Raw genomic sequence first — 19,998 nt, 5'->3', positions numbered from 1 at the left:
AGGTGCAGCAGTCTTTTCATTGACGTTCCCTCTTTTTCATCACCCCATGAAATATTTATGTTCACAAGAAAATGCATCATTAGCGCGTATGCCAGAGCAGAACTACTTGCAGATCTTCGGCTCACCTTCTCTAGCAGGTAGTTGTTGATGTGTCCCCCCATGGGATCACCATTGAAATTGAAGTTGATGTCCATGTACTTGCCAAAGCGGCTGGAGTTGTCGTTACGATTCGTCTTGGCATTCCCAAAAGCCTCCAGAACACAGTTGGACTTGAGCAGCACGTTCTTCACGCTGATTGATTCCAAGTGGGCATAACCGTCCATGGGAACATCAAAGAATGCAAATATCATAGGGGCCCAAAAGAGTTTGGGATGTGAATTCAACAATTGGGAGCTAGTTAAAACAATATTATAATAATTCTCCATTTTGAAAGGTATTGCAGTATTTAACATTTGGCCATTGCTGTACAGTGAATCCTTGCATATTTGCTTTTTTTATTTTGCTGAAAAATTCACCAATTTGCTGTTTTTGTGCTCAGGCCAAAGCAATGTATACAGCTTTTGTGAACGGAATTTCATGTTTTGGAAAGTGCTAAATTATCAGCAATGTTAAAGAACAGCCCTGTAGTTTTGTAATGGCAATTACTTTAACTGTACTGTGGGAGTAATTAGTTGATCGGTCAGGGGGTTGAAATAATTGCATTTAGTGTTCACATCCTTGAGTTATTCCCCTGATTCACTCATATCAGTTGTTTTTTATTATCATATTATTCCCTAGTGCGTCAATAAATATGTTTGTACCAAGTTTTGGTTTTTGTGATTCGTCTTAGTGTAGTTAGTTCACTTTCCTCCATTTCTGTTGCATCTTAGCGGATCCAGGTATTACTAACAATGTTCTGTGAAGCCTATTTTGCTTTGACCATCACATTTTAGAGAGTGATTCAGTTCATGCACTTGTTGGTGTTTGGATACACGTGCCTCCACTCCACCATATATCATCAATTGAAGAATGTGATCAAACATAGTAGCAAGTGCTTGAATGCAGGCGCACACGAAGGAAGTTCAAATGGTCACGCCACCTTTGAAGATACAGACACTGGTATCTTGTCTTTAGTATTTATAGTATAGTTAGAATCTTCAAACAACTTGATTACTGCTTACCTTTCAACATCTGCCCTCTGACTTGGGTTTGTGATGGCTGCAATGTACCGCATGATGTATTTACTGGCTTCTGTTTTCCCTGCACCACTTTCACCTGAAGACCACAAACATTTTGCAATACTGATTGTGCGAGATTATACTTAAATCTTATTTTAAAAAAACATTCCACAAACGGTTTGGTCCATTCAAAGTAAAACAAAATAATAATAATGTTGCTCTGTAGCACATCCTCCATTTGCAGGGAGCCACCTCACTGCTGTGAAACGGTTTCTTACTTTTATTATTCTTCATGGAGGTATATAATGTTGCTTTTCTTATGCTCATTTGGTCTTATTCTTTACTAGAAGCTAAAATGTAATTGATTCTAATTTGTAGAAAATACACAAGTGCACACCACATCAGCAACAAAAAGGCTGAAAGGACTCATGAGTTAGCACAGTTTCTCGAAACAAAGCTCTTCAGTGAGATATTCGATTGCTTCTTCATTTAGGAACCGACCTGATATGACAATGCAAGTGTCTTTGGCTCGTCTCTTCATGGCCTTATAGGCAGCATCAGATACTGCGTAGAGGTGAGGTGGATTTTCGTATAGCTCGCGACCACGGTATGCGTCGATTGCATCTTTCCCGTAGATGTCCATCTGTTTGTAAGGGTTCACAGAGACCACCACGTCTCCGATGTAGGTGTAGATCCGACCCTTCTCAAACCTGTCCACATAAAAATTGCACTGAAGACTTATTACTATTCTGTGAAGATACAGGCATTGGTATAACACTGTATACAGACACGTATCAGCACAGTTGGCCCTTACACCTCAAAGAACTGGAAATGTAAAAAAAAAATATGCAGTTTGTCCTACCGCCAACCCCAATAGATAGAGGGGTGTTGTTCAATCCCTGGTATTTAAATTAACTCATTAAAAAGTGTGTCTCGATACTTTTGTTCAAAGAGTCCATCTTTTTGTGTAAAGATGCAGAATAATAATAGGCCCCATTAGTTTTCATTTCCATCCAATTATAGGGACAGAGAGTAGTGTGGCCTCATTTTCCATTCCATTTTAACACTGCTAGTGAAAGACTGAACCCAGCCGTGTCATGCAGTGCTGCCAGGAAATGGCACAACAGTGAGTATTCACTGAAAGCAGGAAGTGAAACTTGTGTCAGAGCCATGTCAAATCCATTGGCGGGTTAGCTGAGTTGATCAGAGTGAACAGGCATATAACAATAGTTAATTAAGTTGCTTCATTAGTCACTTCCTGCTTTCTGTGTTATCGTGGCACAGACACTTCTTGTTGTGGTTTTACTCATGTTTTTAATACTTCGTTGTTCCTGTGGCCAAGGTGTGTAGTCCCTCCAGTAAAAAGGTTTGCTCAGGGCAGGTTTGCTTAAGTCAGAACTGCTGATACAGACTTAAATTAGATATTTTGATAATTTGAATCAAATAAGGACATCCCACCAATAAATGTTGACATGGCTATTAAGCTTTTATGTAGTTACAATAGTACATGTGCCATCATTTTGCCATTAACCTTAATGGATAATGCATTTAAAAAATTTCTTAGCAAAGTTAAATACATAAGTGACAAAGGTAAATCTCAGATGCGCTTTTCAGTGGATGCTGACCAAAATGTAAGAGGTTCTTTAGTCCTTTATCCATGTCCGGTCCATCCAGTTTGGAAAATCTTGGTTTAGTAGTTTTCCCCAAACTGTATGGCTAACAAATAGTAATAAAACCATGACTCAACTTGGCTACCTTTAGCTTCTACAAAAAATAAAAAAATTAATTAAAGACAATACTACCGGACTGGTAGTCATTCGAAATTTAGCATTGAATTCTATATTTTCTGCATTTTGTGGAAAGGCCTTAAGAATGAGGAGAGGGGGAAAAAGTAACCAAACTATTAGGTTATTTCATTGTTAAATTTTGGTTAGATGCTAGATTCACTTTACAGTATTTGCTTGATGTAGTTTACCCTCAAAGAGATGGTTGGTTTTAAAGACTAACAAGATGACTAAACAGGTGAAGTTATGTAAAGAGGTCTTGGCTTTTAGCGGTACAATGAAAACTTTTACATCAGTAGCTTCCAGCTTCCTCTTCCTCAGTGTCAGCATTTACCTCCATTTGAGATTCTCCATAAACTGATCCATGGTCACCTCATCCAGAAGCACAAAGTCTGACTTCCCAAACTCGAGGCCCTCCATCTCTGCCATCCTTTTGCCCGGATTCAGCAATTATAGCCAGAACAAAAGACAGAAAGGGAACAGAAAGCAACAAAAAAAGAGAAGTATGGCTGACTTCTGAGTAGACAGTGCGCGACAAGAGGCGTGGTGTGTGCTCTACTCGTGCCGAGGCAGTCTGCAAACAGCAACATGTCAACCTGTCAGTCATCCTGTAGCCTCAAACGTCTTTATGAACATAAATAGTAGAAGGCTATCTTTGAAGACATCCTCCTCTGCCTTTACTCTTCTGGCAAGTGTTGAAAACTCACTGTCTTACAATGACTTTTTAACAGAGTTCAGAGCAGCCAGGGTCTAACTCGTGAAACATGGCTAAGAAATGTTCATACATAGAAACCCATGCACCTGTTCTGAAATACTTTTTACAGACCTTTTCTTGAAATTTGAATAGGTTAGCCTTATCTTTTATTTCAGGGAAAGGACCACTTGATGATTGCATGTTTTTTGTGTACATGTAAAATGAGGGAATCACTTTGAACAGGCTGTCAGAGAACAACATTTTAAACCTAAATCATCCATGCACTCAGTGACGCTTTCCTCAGCACTGTGACCAAGCAAATCTTGACAGGAACCCTCTACAAACTTGGCAAGCGTTCTTGCCAGAGCAACACGATTTTACGTTAGAAAATATTATGGGACATCACCGGAATAAAAGGTTTACACACACCCTGTTCAAACGCCATTTTTTTGGGGTGATAGAGACCAGGATATGTTTGATACTAGTTTTTCCACTCTTAATAAAACCGGTAAGTTGTACAAATCAATTGGGGGAAAGAAAAAAAAAAAAACATAACTATACATGGGTAAGTGGAACGGTGGGCGACTGGTTAAGAGCATCTGCCGCACAGTTCTGAGGACCGGGGTTCAATCCCCGGACCCGCCAGTGTGGAGTTTGCATGTTCTCCCCATGCCTGCCCATGCAATGCCATCCCCAAACTGAATCTGAACTCTCTGAATGAAACTTACGTTAAACGGGAGTCTGTACACATCCGCCATCATTTTGCCTGATTAACCAAAGATAAAGTTCAGGTGTTCTAGTAGGCTTTTCCTGACTTATTTTGGCTTTCTAGCATTAGCTTAAAGGTTTTGTGCTAACACTGACTGTGACTGAAGTCTTCAGGTCCCAAAGTATGATGCTGCCACCACTATGCTTCACAATGGTGGTCTTTTGGAGATGACCAATGTTATATTTGCACCAAACATACCTTTTGGCATTATGTCCCAAAAGTTTAAACCTGGTTTCATCAGACCATGACACATTTTCCTGCATGCATTCAGGAGATTTCAGTTGTGTTTTTGTAAAATTAGCCAGGCTTGGATGCTTTCATTTGTAAGCTAAGGCTTGCATCTGAAGACAGGAGATTGTCACATGTAGTAAACAGGCAGTACTTGCCAGAAACCACACCACCAGCTTGTTTAAAAAAAATAAAATAAATTTAATTCAAACATATACATAGTTGACACAATTCATGTACTGCAACTCCTTTTGATTTGGAATATTTACATACTGTTGCTATTAAAATAAATTCAGTTTAACAACAGTGGTTACAGTAAAGTTCATTAACAATTTAAATGACCAATTGACATCCAGGCAACAAAGCAAATGCCATGTAGCGTCCCTTTAGATGCTCGAGGCCTGTTGCACCATTTTCTGAAAATGAAAAAGACAGTGATTAAATCAGTTGGAACAGAACAGTGTTCTAATCATGATTATATATGCAACAGTCGACTCCTTAATGCAATATTTTCAATCATTTTAAATCGGTTAAGGAAAAAGGTCGTAGGAGGATTGTACAAAGCACGCTTTGTGTAAACCTGATAATGTGCCTGTGGTTACCATTTAGTGCATTTGTATTCATACTAAAGGCATCTAAACTCTTGAGCGCAAGCCATTTACTGGAATGTTACTGTTTCACTGCTTTGTATTTGCCACTAGAGGGCGCCACACTCCATAACTTTCATTGAGGCTATTGGTAACTGCAGAAAAGCGATGTAGCGTCATACAGTTGCTATTGTGGCGTCACAAGAAGTTAGGCCAATATGTTATACAGTACATGAATATAACTTGCACTTTTACTTGCAACATGTCTATTGTCACAAACTGCAGTATGAAGTTGTCTGTTTATAAAACTATGTAGGAGGTTTAACTATAACGCCGCTATGCCTCAATCAGACTCGCATCTTTCTAGCAGATACTTAAGGGAAGAACAGAGCCAGTGCAGGCTAAGTCTCCATGGAAGGCCTGCATCAATCAATCAATTGAAAATGTGGCTAGTTAACACCTATAGCTGCCAACACTAAAAGACAAGTATGTTATGTTGTCTTTTTGTTATGATCAAAGAAAATATGGTTTTATTCTCTCTTAATAGTATAGTTTGATTATGTATCCTGTATTATATTGTCTTGTAGATGTATTTTACTGCTTTTTTACATCATGGCCAGGGGACTACAGATGAAAACTAGCCTTCTGGCTAATTCTGGCTTTTTTAACCATGTGTTTTATGAAATTGCATTGTCCCCTTTCAAAAATAAACTGAAACTGAATCATTGCATTAGCAAAATAAATAAATTATTATTATTTTTAAAACATGCTACTTCATGTTTTTGGCAAATACTAACCTCAATCATCTAAATTCTGTCCAAGTTCTACACAAGTCAGTCAGGAGGTGTGAACATGGCGGCCCTTTGCTCCAAATTGTCAATCCTGGAACATATGGTGTGATGTTAAATCAGTTGTTTGAATTCATTAACTTCTATTTTTGGGAATATTAATGGCGCTTGGTGGAGTTATTACTACAGTGCTTGTAGGAGGTTTACCTATAACCCTGCCATGTGTAGCCATAGCAGAGCCTCAAACAACCTCACATCTCTCTAGCAGACACAATGAAAGTACAGAACCAGTGTGGGCTCAGTCTCGCTGGAAGGTCTGCAAGCAATCATTGCATTAGCAAATAAAAACAATAAATATTAAAAAAAAAAAAAAAAAAAAAAAAAAAAAAACACATGCTACTTCATGTCTTGGCTAATACAAACCAGAATCTTCTCCAAGTTCTACACAAGTCCCACACGTCAGTCAGGAGGTAAGAGCGTGGTCGACCTTCACTCCAAATTGTCAATTCTGTAACATATCGTGCGATGTTAAATCAGTTGTTTTGATTCATTAACTTCTATTTTGGGGGATTTTAATGGCACTTGGTGGTGAGTTATTGCTACAGTGCTTGTAGGAGGTTTACCTATAACCCTGCTATGTATAGCCATAGGAGAGCCTCAAACAACCTCACCTCTCTCTAGCAGACACAATGAAAGTACAGAACCAGTGTGGGCTCAGTCTCGCTGGAAGGTCTGCAGCCATCATTATTATAGTTCGTAAGTCACACATTTAACACCGCCAACATTGGGGAGAAAAAAAAAATTGTGCTCCGCCCTTATATCATGGTTCATTGCTCATGGACCCGTTATAATAAGCGAGTGGTATTTTTATAGGTTTTCACAGTATACGGGTAAGTCCGAATTTAGATGTGTGCTTTCAGTGTGGGAGCACGTTTTGTTGCAACATGCTGAGCAACACTGAGGTCGAGATGCTGTGTAATTAAGAGCAAGACCAAGAGGACTTCCCACATTGTAATACTGTACCATGTGTTGCATTGTTCCCACAGAGCATAGACAATATGTCTGTGAATATTGTCGTATGCCGTTTGTATGTATTGCTGCTGTGTGTTAAAGTTGCCGTTGATCGAACGTTTATAAGTTTCCGTAACATCTGCGCTCTCTCAGCCAGTCTATAGCGTTAAACTATAACTGGGAGTGACAAATGAGCTTGATGCAATAAGCACACTTTGCGTCTTTGTGTTTATATGGTGTCTATATTTCGGATTTTCACCAATTGTGTGTGGGTCTGTAATGGAACCCTGTGATAAAGTGGGGTTCAATGTAGGCTATTTCATGTCTTTGCTAATACAAACCCGGATCTTCTCCATTTTGTCCCACACCGACACGTCAGTCAGAAGGTAAGAGCATGGTCCGCCTTTGCTTCACCTTTTCAATCCTGGAAAATATTGTGCTTCGTTTAATCGGGTGAGTCCATTCCATAAGCACAAAAACAGTTTGAACGCCAGTCTGTAAGCATTCAGGCAAACATGTAATGGGTTAGTACGAAGCACTGTACAGTGCGTGTCAGAGGTTTACCTATAACCCTGCAATGCATAGCCACAGCATGCATGCAGCCTCAGTCTCGCTGGAAGGTCGGCAGCCATCATTGTGATATTTTAAAAACCACCACAATTGCCTCTTCAATACTCTTGTAACTTTAAGAACTAAATATCACGGTTTTATAAAGGACTCAAGGAAAATGCCTTACCATTCCATGTTGGTATCAACCGTCTGTACAATAGCTGTTCTTGTGGAACCTCACGACACAAATAGTTTGAAAGATTGGGGGGTTTAAAAAAAAAAAAAATGAAGCCACGTTTTGACGTTGCCAGCAAACATAGTACACGCCATCACAAATCAACTACAACCGTCCTATAACAACTTAAATCAAGCACCGTAACTTACTAAGTGCTTCTAAAAAGTAATAGAACGTAACAGATGAAATTAGTTAGTAGGATGAAAGTGGATTCATGAGCAGAAGCTGTAATTACGCAATGAGTGCCTCCCTGGCAGTAATGCGAATGAAAACGCCGCCTTAACCGGATGTGACGTAAACCAATGGTTGCTCCGTTTTCTGCCAGCAGGGGGCAGTCAAGCACCTGTAGTGTTTCCCTTATTCCTTCCTGTGTGAAGTCTAAATCTTCTCTCCATACTTATGTGGCTTTACTCCAGGTACTCTGGCTTCCTCCCACATTTCAAAAACATGCATGTTAGGTTCGCTGAAGATTCTACATTGTCCTTAGTTGTGAATGTGAGAGTAAATGGTTGTCTATATGGCAACCAATTCAGGCTATACCTTACCGCTCACCCATTCGTCAGCTAGTATTGGCTCCAGCCCACCCGTGAGCCTAGTTAGTATAAGTGGTACAGAAAATGGATGGATGCTTTTGTCATGCTATGATAAATCATCGTTATATACTGCTCCAGATAATGCACATGGCACAGTGCTGTTGTATTGTGTTTTTGTGTAGTATTCATGGTTTCTATAATTGCAATGTGATAAACTTGGTGGTATTAGAGGTGGATTAAGTCAGGTAAATCCCCACTGAAGGCCAAGGTACCAAATGGAGGGCCCGCCACTAAAATAAAGTATGTTTTTAAAAAAAACAACAACAACAACACACAAATCATCAGGTTATACAGTACAACGGAAAGCAAGTGTGTGAATAGACACACAATTTAACGCACACACATTTTTTTTTTGTTGGAAAATGATAGATTCAGTCACAAAAAAGTAGAAATCGGCATGAAATCACCATATAAAGTATTTCTCTTTGGCATACCAGCTCTGATACGATATGGAATGTTTATTTCCTTAAATGTTGTCAGAATTACATTTTGTATGATGCTATCAGGAAGACTTATGTGGGTTAGTTAGTTAGTAGTATCTGCATGACAACAGCTTGGAAAATTATTGTTTTTAAAACAACATAATATTATGTAGGCCCTGTTGGACAATTCCTATGTAGGAGGGCTTTCGTAACACAGTGGACAGCCGTTGCTGGTGGGAGTTGGCAGCTCTGGAGCGTCCTCCTCGCTCACGCTCGTGGTCTGTGACTCACACTTGTATTGTTGCGCCACAAAAAGGCCATAGAGAAGCAGATAGCGTTCAAATCAATTATAGCATTGTTTCCCGACAGTGACAGTGACCACTTGCTCAGCTGACACTCTTTGTATTCGCAATAACATCCCGAAACTGACAACCCACCTCTCTTTACCCAAACCAACTAATCCAACAATGGCAATATTTGACCTGAAAGCCATCAGGCACATGTTGTCAGTACTCTCATGACAATTACAGTATGTTCTGTGAACATCATGTCATTTTTCATTCAACAAGTCATACCGCATATTTACTGCAAGAACCTCAAAATGCAATAAATCTTCTCAGTAAGTTTGTTTCTTCCTCTGCCATCTATACATTCCACAAAAGTGAAGGCTTAAGAGAGATTTATGTAATTGGATGTACTGTACTGTAGATCATAGAGTAGTCAGTACTGTTTTCGAAAAATGCCTTGACGTGAATGCATGCAAGCACATGTGTGATGTCAGGTGCCAGCCATCCCCACAACTGCGACAACTGGTAACAGTCAAGATGTGTTGTTCAACTGGGTTATTTTGGAAGCTGTACTCAGAGGCTTCAATTGCTTCCTTTTGTGGCCAGTTTGATTTTGAAAATGGACAGATGGGTCAGGTCATCTAGATGAGCTCAAAAAAATGTATATGCTCAAACTGTATAATTCTAATTATAAAACAATGCATTCTCATGTATGAATTGTATTATTTCTAATTAATTGAATTATAATTAACTGATTATTTAAACAAATACCACCCCTGCTTTATACTGTTTACTTGCCCCTTGCTAGTCTTCCACAAACATGTAACCAGCACGGTTTTAAGATAACTGGCCCTTGATTCAGACTTCAGGGATAATGAGCACATAATCCCATTCACCTGATCTCCGCCCACAAGAATGAGGTGGAAAATTCCTCCATCCTCCTGTTGTGTGCATGGGCCCTAAAAGTCTTTATGGACATCCCGTCAGCTTGGATCCGCTTTATCTATTTAGTATCAGCCTTGATGTTTGCATGGTTTCAGCACACCAAATTCAGGTTTAGACTTTATAACATTGTCAAGAAAAAGAGTGGACCCGATTAGAAGAGTAAAATGTTTCCACCTGACGGCTATACTTAATGACCACAACATTACGGACACTCAGACAATCTAATGCATTACGGTAGTTGTTAGAACGGCACTACGTCATTCTGAGAGGTGCTGACATTGTAAATTTGAAAGGAGCGTTATTAGCATTCTTATGGCAGAATATCGAATGATAACATTTGGCTGACTGGCTCAGCCATGTTCTTTGTTAGCATTTTATCAAAAAAGAACATTATTTACTGTGCTCACAACTGTGACTATCAATAATGCTGATATAAATCACCTGCGTAAAAATATGTACGTGCAAGCAGAAATGTCTCACTTGCGTCATGCTTACTTTTTAACAGCATGCATTTGAAATTGTATGTCTTATTATCTACGCATGATTAAATGTGTATGAATGTATTGCATATGTTGGTATGCATGCACATGTTCATGTATGTACATGAGTGTATGAATATATGTGTAGATTGGGAATGTTTTTATGCAAATGTGAGTGAGTGTATGTATATAAGATGGTAGCCATGCATTTCACTATAGCGTTAAACATTTGTTTAAACTTTGGATATGACTGATAAATGGAGTAACTTTGCAGATGTCAGGATAGTGCAAAAGCATCTCCATTTTCTGGACAGGGCTGCTAACCAAGACTATAACAGCACGTGTGGCCACTCAACAGAGGGCACCCGGTGCATCCAACGGTTTTAATTCAGGAGATGGATCTTAACACTAAGACGCTTTCCAGAACATGATTTCCCCACCAAGCTTGGTGAGTCAGCCCCTTAATTGAGCACAATGCTCAGCGCAGGATGTTCTCAGGTCTCAATCTACTCATATCGACTCGAGCAGTCAAATCTCATCCGGATTTGCCCTTACAAACAATGTGGCACCATTGAAGTAATATTTTTTTAGGATCATTATTTTTAACGAGGCTATCTCTTATAGCCTTGTCATGTGCCAATGCAGCTTAGTGACACCTAATAGTGTCTTATCAAACTTTCTGGGAACTCCACATTACACAGTCATCATCTTTAAATAATCTTTATCTCAGGCTGAGACATGGTCAGCAGTATTACTCAGCAGAATATTTCACTTTGACTTTTACTCACTTTGTTTGGATTTCCCAATCTCAAATCCTGGAAATTTTTGCTCAGCCATAAGTGTTTTTTGTACAAGTAGTTCAGGAAATGTTTTGTTCTTGAGCAAACAAAAATAGGACATGCTGGTATTTCACAATACGGGAATAGCAATAAAAGGGCTTTTATGATGAGCTATCAGACATATATTGTAGCCTATCCAAACATCTTTCGCAAATGTTCACCCCTTTAACACAGATTGCTTTATGGTCACGTTTTACGGCTTTATCCAGTTTGGCCTACAGAAGGAAAAAAAGAATGACTCAGTTTTGTTGCAGTTTTCTTCCCCCAAATTGAGTGCAAGTTTAATGGATTTTAGCATGTGGAGCTAGAAAATGTTTAACTTTTGTCTCACTGCAGGTCATATGCAGGGCACACGGAACATTACAGACACAAATTAGAGTATGTGGAAAGATCCTGAGATCACAGTAGAGCTCTTATCCACATAATGTACAATGAATACAATTAATTACATTAGATTCTCTCACATTGACAACACACTTTTAACCTTTGATCCAGATATAATACTGTCAATTGTCCATTTGTCTAAATTAAGTATCCCAGTAGTGAGACTGAACTAAGTTAGGACTAAATTAAATGTTCCAGATACACTTGTAAGAATATGTGACTCCATTCATGCAATACACACGCCTCCCCACATGAGGTACACCTGTAGAATCTCATGCAGGGCTTCTCAAGGGGTGCTTACTTGTACATAACCTTTCAGGCAGTGTTAAAACTTAGATTTTCAAATGTATTATTAATTTAAATATAGTATAAAATTATCTGCAGGTACGCGAGCTTCTTCCCACATCCAAAAAAACATGCATGTTCATTAAAGACAATAAATTGTCCATCAGCATGAACGTGAGTGTGAATGGGTGTTTGTCTACACGTGCTGTACAATTGTCAAGTACAGGATGCCCACCTCCCACTCAAACTGGGATAGGCACCAGCTCACCTGTAACGCTAATGAGGACAACAACAAAAAAATTGTAGCACAGCAGTAGTAAAAGGAGCGACTTTTACTGTTTTAATGCCTGTGGCTCCATTAGACAGGCAGTAATTGTGAGGTAGATATGAAGAGACAGACAAAGGCAGAGGTCCCAGCAAGCACAGTTTGCTGGGACATGTGGGTCATGCAACATGGAAGATGGAGGAGGTCCAGGACAGAAAACGTTGATGTGCAGCCGGGGTTCATAATTGGTCGTCTGTTTCCCTGCCTACATGTGGGTGTTGTTGGAACTTAGACTACTGTGTTACTGCTTGATCTCCTGCTATGAACAAAGCCATTTGGGCTTTAATACTGCCCATGTCTACGCAGGGGCTTGACTGGGAAAATCAATTAATTGTTGCTAATGGTCACTGGGAAAACTTTCCACTGATGGATTTAATCCTTGTACAGTGTACTCATTGTAGTGGCAGCTGCGGGGTGGGCGGGGAGGGTTCATGCTTTCACCAACTAGCCACATGTCAATGTACTAGCTCAGCGGTTCTCAAACATTTTACGCCAAGTACCACCTAGAAAAAAACTACTTGGCGCTCCAAGTACCGCCATCATGAGCAACATTGAAAATACAGTGGCGTGGTAGGCCCAAGTGTTCATCCAAAACAAGACAGTTATTTTAATTCCTAAAAGTGTATTTAATATCATTATAAACTGCCATTGCATTATGCATGGATTGAACATTATCACTTCGCATAAATGTAGGAAAATTAAGTATTGATTCAATTCAAGCATATTGTGCATTAATGTTCACAAAATGTTGTACCTAAATAAACGAACAGTTCTTAAAAATTAAATGTGAATGTATTGAACTTGAAAGTTACTGTAAATACAACTGAACTGTACTTAGGCAGTCATTCTTTTGCGTACTAAAGAGAGAGACCCTTAGAGAATCACTGCACTAGATTATCAACCTCACTTTTGAGGTTCTGAGTAATGTGTACAGTCTTAGCATTATGACCGTTTTGCTTTTTACGGTGGATTACATTTAAGGACTAATTGTAGGGCTTAAATGTTCATCTGACATGCATTTGTTCTTTCCATTCTTTTTAATCCTCAGCATAGCATCAATACACTCTTCTACAAAAGCAGATTTATTGACAATCACGCCACGAGGCTATTGAATGGCAAACCAGGGGCTGATGGCGTCATGCTCTTGGAAATTATTAGAACGATCATTAATGGTGAGTTATGCAAGATTTTAAATGTATGAAACTTAAGTCATTTCATCAGGACAAAAATAAGTTTTTAACCAGTACAGTATGTGGTTGATATGGTACTGCATTTTGATCATCAAATGTATTGATTTCATCCACAATTCCCATAATATTTAACGTCAATACATTTCATATGAAGACTTTGAGCATGATGTTAGGATAGAATAAGGCTAGAATAATTGACTTCAGTAATCAGTTTTAAGATCAGTAAACTGGCAATTACAACTAACAATAACAGTTAACAGTTAATCTAGTTTCCTCGCACTGTGGGTCCAATGAGCTGCAGGCTACAAACAAATAAAATGCATTTCTCCATGTCACGAATGACTAATCATCTTGTAATGGTAAAGTCTGCAGTCATTCCTAAACTGTTTTTCAGATGTGTACTGCTTCAAATATTATGCAACATAATCCAATAAAATTACCGAGCTGGAAATGAATATTTTCAATGAAGAACACTGCATTTTGATAGCCTAATTTGTTTTATGTTGCCACAGTGAAGTTTTTTATTTTTTTATTTTTTTTTCCTCTCATATTTGCTATGTTTGTGTTGTTGCTGCTCATCTGCGCTTGGAGGCTGAGAGCAAACATTGACCTTTTTATTTTTATACACTGAACTGGAAATTCCAGTTTGTTCTGCTGTTTGAGCCGTTTTAAATTGCACTATATCTGTCCCCATCACCGAATCGGTGTAAATGGAGAACATGACAAGTTTACAAATGTACTTTTGTGACACACACAAAACACATTATTTCTCACATAATTGCAATACAGATGTTACAAACAACACAAAAATAGTGTGGAAATTATCTTTTTCTTTTAACGCTTGATGTATTTTTATCTTGAAGGCTTGCTTTTTTGGGAGTATAAAAGCACAATACAAGGGTCATTTTAATGTAATTTGATCAATAACAGTAAAGATACACCCCACTAAATTTCCTTTTTAAAATCAATTAATTTTACTGATACAGTATGAGTGTTTGAATTATTGGCAGTTGTTATCAATCAAACGGTAATAATTGTTTCTTCAAAACAAAAAACAAAAAAAGATGCTAAAGTAAAGTTTTTTTGAACTTTTTATGCCAAAATGTCTTTGCCATTATGTGTTCTCAAGGTTTCATGATTTGCAGCATGTTTTCTGAAAATACTAATTACATTTTTGGGGCTTCTGTACAGTATAGGATTCTTCTCCTATTGCTTAGTATTCCTTTCTTTGGTTCTTTTACATGTTTGTCCCTCACTCAAGCTGTCTTTGTTGTTAATACCACTGGAGAGATGCTCGTTATGTTGTTGCAATACACCAGAGGGATCTGTGAGCTGAAGTGCCACCATGAGGCAGCCATTTTGCCTTCACACAAACGCAGACAGCAAAATAAAGGTGTTATTTCTGAGATATGCATGAATCTGTGAAAATGTCATCACTCTTGCATCTCTATACCATTATTATGATTATATATTTCATTGGGCCACAACCATTTGGTCTGTCAATAAGGCCTGCCTTTACTATGAATGCCTACAATTTTAAATCATCAATAACCTTTTGAAAATAGGACTTTAAGCGCGCTGTTTCAACAGTTAACTTACAATATCATTGTAACATGCTGCCAATTTTGTCTTGAGATTGTTGTCACATATCTGTCGAGCCAATTATACATTATTTATGCACTCACTGGAGTGCACTCTCGTCACTCTGCACAACTTGCATATCTGTTGTTGACCAATACTGGCCACTCATGTGCTTGAGAAGTATCGGCACTATTTGCACAAATGACACTGTTCCAGATTATCGCACCACTACTGACTTTAAACTGCTTACATTTCTTGAAGTCTCTGCACCATTTGCACAATGGTCACTGTACCAGATTATTGCTCTATTAGTCATTTCAAACTGCTCTAAATTGCTAGAGCACTCTGCATAATTTGCACAATTGTCCAAAAAATAATAATAATAAATACAAATAAAAATTGCATCGGCATTACTGGTAACCTTTCATTGCTAAGTGACTTTATTAACTTAACTTTTATGCTTTTATGTCTCAAAAAGTACTTTCTTTCAAATGGCTGTCTGTTGTTGTACTAGAGTGGCTCCATCTACCGGAGACAAATTCCTTGTTTGTTTTTTTTGTTTGTTTTGTTTTTTGACATACTTGGCAATTAATGACGATTCTGAGACATTTACGCATATAAAACCAAGGTGGCATAAAAAAAATAGCTTAATTAGAATGTTTTAGTGTCTTTACCGTTATTGATCCAATTACATGAAAATGACCCCAAAAAAATATAATATAAATGTCAGTGAGGTATTAGTTTAACAATATGCTTATTATTTGGGTTTGCATTGGTGTAAACCTGCACTGCACGAACACACACTATAGCAATAATAATACACTGACAGTGATAGAAGGACTCGAAAAAAAAGTTGTCATCTCTTAGTGAACTCTCCTCCATATGGGTCTCTCAGCAGTGGTCAAGAAACAAAAGCAAATAACACCAGATGTCGGATGTTATCTCCGACAGAGATCTGCTAAAATTAGACTTCAAACATATTTGTAGCCTGCTAAGTTCAAAACAGCAAGTGTGCAGGGACAGCTGCTTGGAGTGATTTGTGACATATTAATTTTACCTTAGGCACATCACTTACAAATGCACATACTGTACATCCCCTACAAAGACCTGAAACCCTTGTCTTGTCTAAGTCAGTAAGGTTTTCGCTTCCAGTGTCCCCTCCAGTAGCATTTTGTTAGTTTTATTAGTCAGCAAAACACATTCTGATCAATCAATTGAAAACATTCATTCATTCACACATCTTCCGTACCGCTTCTCCTCACTAGGGTCGCGGGCAATTGAAAACATATGATCTATAAGCCAGGCTACAGCAAGGATCATCCATGCCAATTATCCTCACCCGTGTCGCGTTTCAGCCGAAGCCTATCCCAGCTGACTTTTCCCGAGAGGCGTGGTGCACCCTGGACTTGTCACCAGCCAATCACAAGGAAATAAGAATCAATATTAATGAATGACTACATTCCTGTCTCATACGGTCGCCATGATAAAATTACTGGTACAGGCAATATTTTAGGTAACCCTTTAACATTCTTAAGTATCATGAATGCATAAAATATTTGTTAACTGTTGTATGGTCAGACAAAATAAAAAAATAGAATTAAACGAAATTACTTCCCCTTACATTAAAAAAAAAATGTGATCATCCTTTTGATGCTCACTGAGCTGAAGTGTCATTTTTGCTGACAAATTTGGGCAGAATTCCAAATGACATGATGTTAGGGGCATTGTACCTTTGAGGTTTCACTATTTATTAAAAATGATGATCAGCATAGTTTCCATATACATTTCAGTTGCATGATTGTCTGAACCATGATGGATTAATGTTATTACATTCATCCATGGCCTATCTCTTACACCCACTTTTGAAATGTTGAAATGAAAACCGTTCTTCATTTGTGTTTCATTACCATTCTGCACAGCGCTTTTAGCTGTCCTTGAGTCTGAAATGTTTTGCATCAGTATCCTGTTTTGGCCTTATCAAAATGCTGAAGGCTTTTTTTCTCTCCTGCACCATATTTATTACTTCTGAGGATTCAGTGCATTCTGCAAAAAAATGTTGCTGACATTTGAATCCTAAGGGAAACCTAATAAACAATTTTCAACGGGTTGTGGCTGAGAAAACACCTGTGTTGTGCTGCCATACATCCTCCTTCCGTTCATCCTCCTGCTCGTTCATTCATGATGCCAAATGAAGCAGCCTGTTAAATCCCTCCTGCACTCGTATCATCAGTCCCCTTCAACACTTTATCTGCTGTTTAAGCTCCATGGTGAAGGGGATTGATATATTTTTTTTTTTCGCTGAATGATGGTTTTGTTGGGGGAATTACTGCAAAGAATCACTGCGATTGGCTGGCCACCGGTTCAGGGTGTACCCTGCCTCCTGCCCGAAGATAGCTGGGATAGGCTTCAGCACCCCCGCGACCCTAGTGAGGATAAGCGGCGAAGGAAATGGATGAATGGATGGATGGATGCAAAGAATAATGCACAGACACTACACCAATACCAATTACGGTATCACACAAAAGTGGGTATCCAGCCCACTTCCCCAGCTGTTGAGAGAGATGCAGAATACTTATACCCACATACTGGATTTGTGACAAAATGTAGGCCAACACCAAAAGACCTATTTAATCATTTCTGGACCTTGGCACCTGAATGTTCCATTGTAAACATGACTGCATTGTTTGAACATTGTTCAAGGTCAGATACTACAAAGGACTAGACTGTGCAATGTGACTTGACACATACACACACACACACACACACACGTCGTGGCCTGGATCAAATGTTTTTTTAGTATATGCAGCGGGCTGCTAAAAAAAATGAACGTCAGGCCACAAATTGGCCTGAGGGCCGTTTTTTTCTTTTTTGGACACCCCTGTTCTATCCACTAATCCACCAGGCTGCCTGTGTTGTTGCTGTTTATTGACCCCAAAAGGTCAGTCTTAATTGAAGTTTCCAAAAAAGGTTACACACAAGGAGGGATCGTAGGGAGGGTAGTGGGGGGGATCCACATCTCATTCTATAACTCTCAGTTGCAGGATGTTAGCATAAGTCGTCTCATGTGGCCTGCTCAGGAATGCATGTGACTGAAGTCTTCCCATGAGTATAAACCTCAAGTGTGGTGATCAAATGAGTGAACGTGATTGTGAAGGCACATGTAGCTCTATGTTTTTCACTGAAGATCAATTCAATTAGTGTGAGAATTAGTTTGAAGAAATATTTCATGTGCGGCACGGTGGACAACTGGTTAGAGCGTCTGCCTCACAGTTCAATCCCCGGCCCCGTCTGTGTGGAGTTTGCATGTTCGCCCCGTGCCTGCGTGGGTTTTCTCCGGGCCCTCCGGTTTCCTCCCACATCCCAAAAACATGCATGGTAGGTTAATTGACAACTCTAAATTGCCCGTAAGTCCGAATGGTTGTTTGTTTGTATGTGCCCTGCGATTGGCTGGCAACCAGTTCAGGGTGTACCCCGCCTCCTGCCCGATGATAGCTGGGATAGGCTCCAGCACGCCCGCGACCCTAGTGAGGAGAAGCGGCTCAGAAAATGGATGGATGGATGGATGGATATATTTCATGTGTTATTCGTGCACACCATTTTCTTCCCTTTGTAGATTTTACATACACATATATACATACATATACTGTATGTCATATACACCTTTATTTTACAATGTATTTTTCTTTGCCTTTCCCCATTTTGATAGGGGTCATAATAATAATATGAATGAATATGATAATATGAATAAAATGTGAATAAAATACGCAGCGATGCCCTCAAATACAAATCTTAGAGAGTCACCAAGATTTTTTTTCAATCAGTCAAAGGTCCATTTATTGGAATTGGTCAGGCCACATGCGATTCTACTGTCATATTCGAAACCAAATGTCCTTTTCATTAACGACCACACAGCATTTTCAACCAAAATAAAATGTCAGTTCCATTTTGACATGAATAAAAAATAAATATTTATTCAACAAATAAAAATACATGACCCCTGAGTGAAAAGAAGAAAACTTAAAAAACACAAATTATAACCAACAAAGAAGGAAAAATGTATTCCTGACCAAATGTTCACACTGAGTGTCGTCATTGTTTTTTTTGGTTTTTTTAGCAGCGAACTTTGATCACGCCATTTTCGTGCAATCAAGGCTCTTACAGCTGCCCAAGTGTCAAAATTCGAACTGCTCCAAAAAATAAAAGTTATAAATTGCCCTCACAGCAGTGGACTCTGAGTGACCCAGTAACAGGCTGTGTAGTGGAGGTATTCTCCTCTGTTGCTAGTTCAGGTAAGCGGGGCTGTCTTCACATCAGTGTGTTGGCCAGAACACCACTTGAGCTTGAACTCAGAGGAAGGTGCTAATACATTCACTGAGTCAGATCTGCAGGTGTTGCTCCATTACTCCTGTTCTTAGAATACAAGTAATTTTTCTTTGTGTGTGTGTGTGTACAAGCTGTGCCCATGCGCCAGCTGGAGTAAGATTAGACTGGAGTTCAAGTCAGGATTCCAACTTGCCAAGCATATATTAAAGAGGATTAGGCCTCTGTTGTTGAGGCGGCATGCTTTAGTTTCACTTATAAGAAAAATGCGGGAATAACTTGATTTAACATTTGTGTGTGTGTTAAACACAGTGCATATTCTCAAACACAACCCAAACCATTAGCTAGTTACAACAGTCAGGCGTCAACACGGTGACACCCTGTCTTTTTCTCATGAGTCACTGAGAGGACAGTTAACTGAGAAGGAGGAAGAGAAAATATTTGCTGAATGAACATGCATGTGCTGAATCCTGTCACAAGAAGCAAACAAACCACATTAACATTCTCATGCAGAAGCATCAATATTCTGTGGTTGAAAACATTGGC

At 39.0% G+C, this 19,998-nt stretch overlaps 1 protein-coding gene and 1 long non-coding RNA gene across 10 annotated transcripts in view; both read right to left on the bottom strand.

The window, feature by feature from the left end:
• The window catches only part of myo1g (myosin IG), a 30,261-nt gene extending 26,673 nt beyond the window's left edge, over positions 1-3,588 (bottom strand). Inside the window, exons 1-4 of one of the 4 annotated variants that reach the window (XM_061760438.1) lie at positions 3,276-3,588; positions 1,659-1,867; positions 1,161-1,254; positions 126-291 (exon numbers count right to left, since the gene is read on the bottom strand). In XM_061760438.1, coding sequence (XP_061616422.1) covers positions 126-291; positions 1,161-1,254; positions 1,659-1,867; positions 3,276-3,370 — 564 coding nt within the window. In that variant the 5' untranslated portion in view covers positions 3,371-3,588. The remainder of the gene's footprint in view (positions 1-125; positions 292-1,160; positions 1,255-1,658; positions 1,868-3,275) is intronic. The other 3 variants (XM_061760435.1, XM_061760437.1, XM_061760434.1) reach the window with 3 other exon arrangements.
• Positions 3,589-4,809: 1,221 nt separating this feature from the next.
• LOC133471192 (uncharacterized) lies at positions 4,810-8,104 on the bottom strand. 6 transcript variants are annotated; one of them, XR_009786151.1, is made up of 5 exons: positions 7,755-8,104; positions 6,431-7,442; positions 6,215-6,323; positions 6,017-6,101; positions 4,810-5,048 (listed from the first exon to the last, which is right to left on the bottom strand). It is a non-coding gene; the product is annotated as an uncharacterized LOC133471192 (long non-coding RNA). The 6 variants fall into 6 exon arrangements; XR_009786150.1 differs by lacking the exon at positions 6,215-6,323 and having other exon boundaries at positions 6,431-6,515; positions 7,360-7,442; positions 7,755-8,100; XR_009786148.1 differs by having other exon boundaries at positions 6,017-6,323; positions 7,755-8,103.
• Positions 8,105-19,998: the final 11,894 nt, after the last annotated feature.

This window comes from Phyllopteryx taeniolatus, chromosome 21 (assembly GCF_024500385.1).
Source record: "Phyllopteryx taeniolatus isolate TA_2022b chromosome 21, UOR_Ptae_1.2, whole genome shotgun sequence".
In the NCBI taxonomy this organism is placed as follows: domain Eukaryota; kingdom Metazoa; phylum Chordata; class Actinopteri; order Syngnathiformes; family Syngnathidae; genus Phyllopteryx; species Phyllopteryx taeniolatus.
The sequence above is the reverse complement of the archived record's forward strand: the minus strand, read 5'-3'. Positions and strand labels throughout refer to the sequence as shown.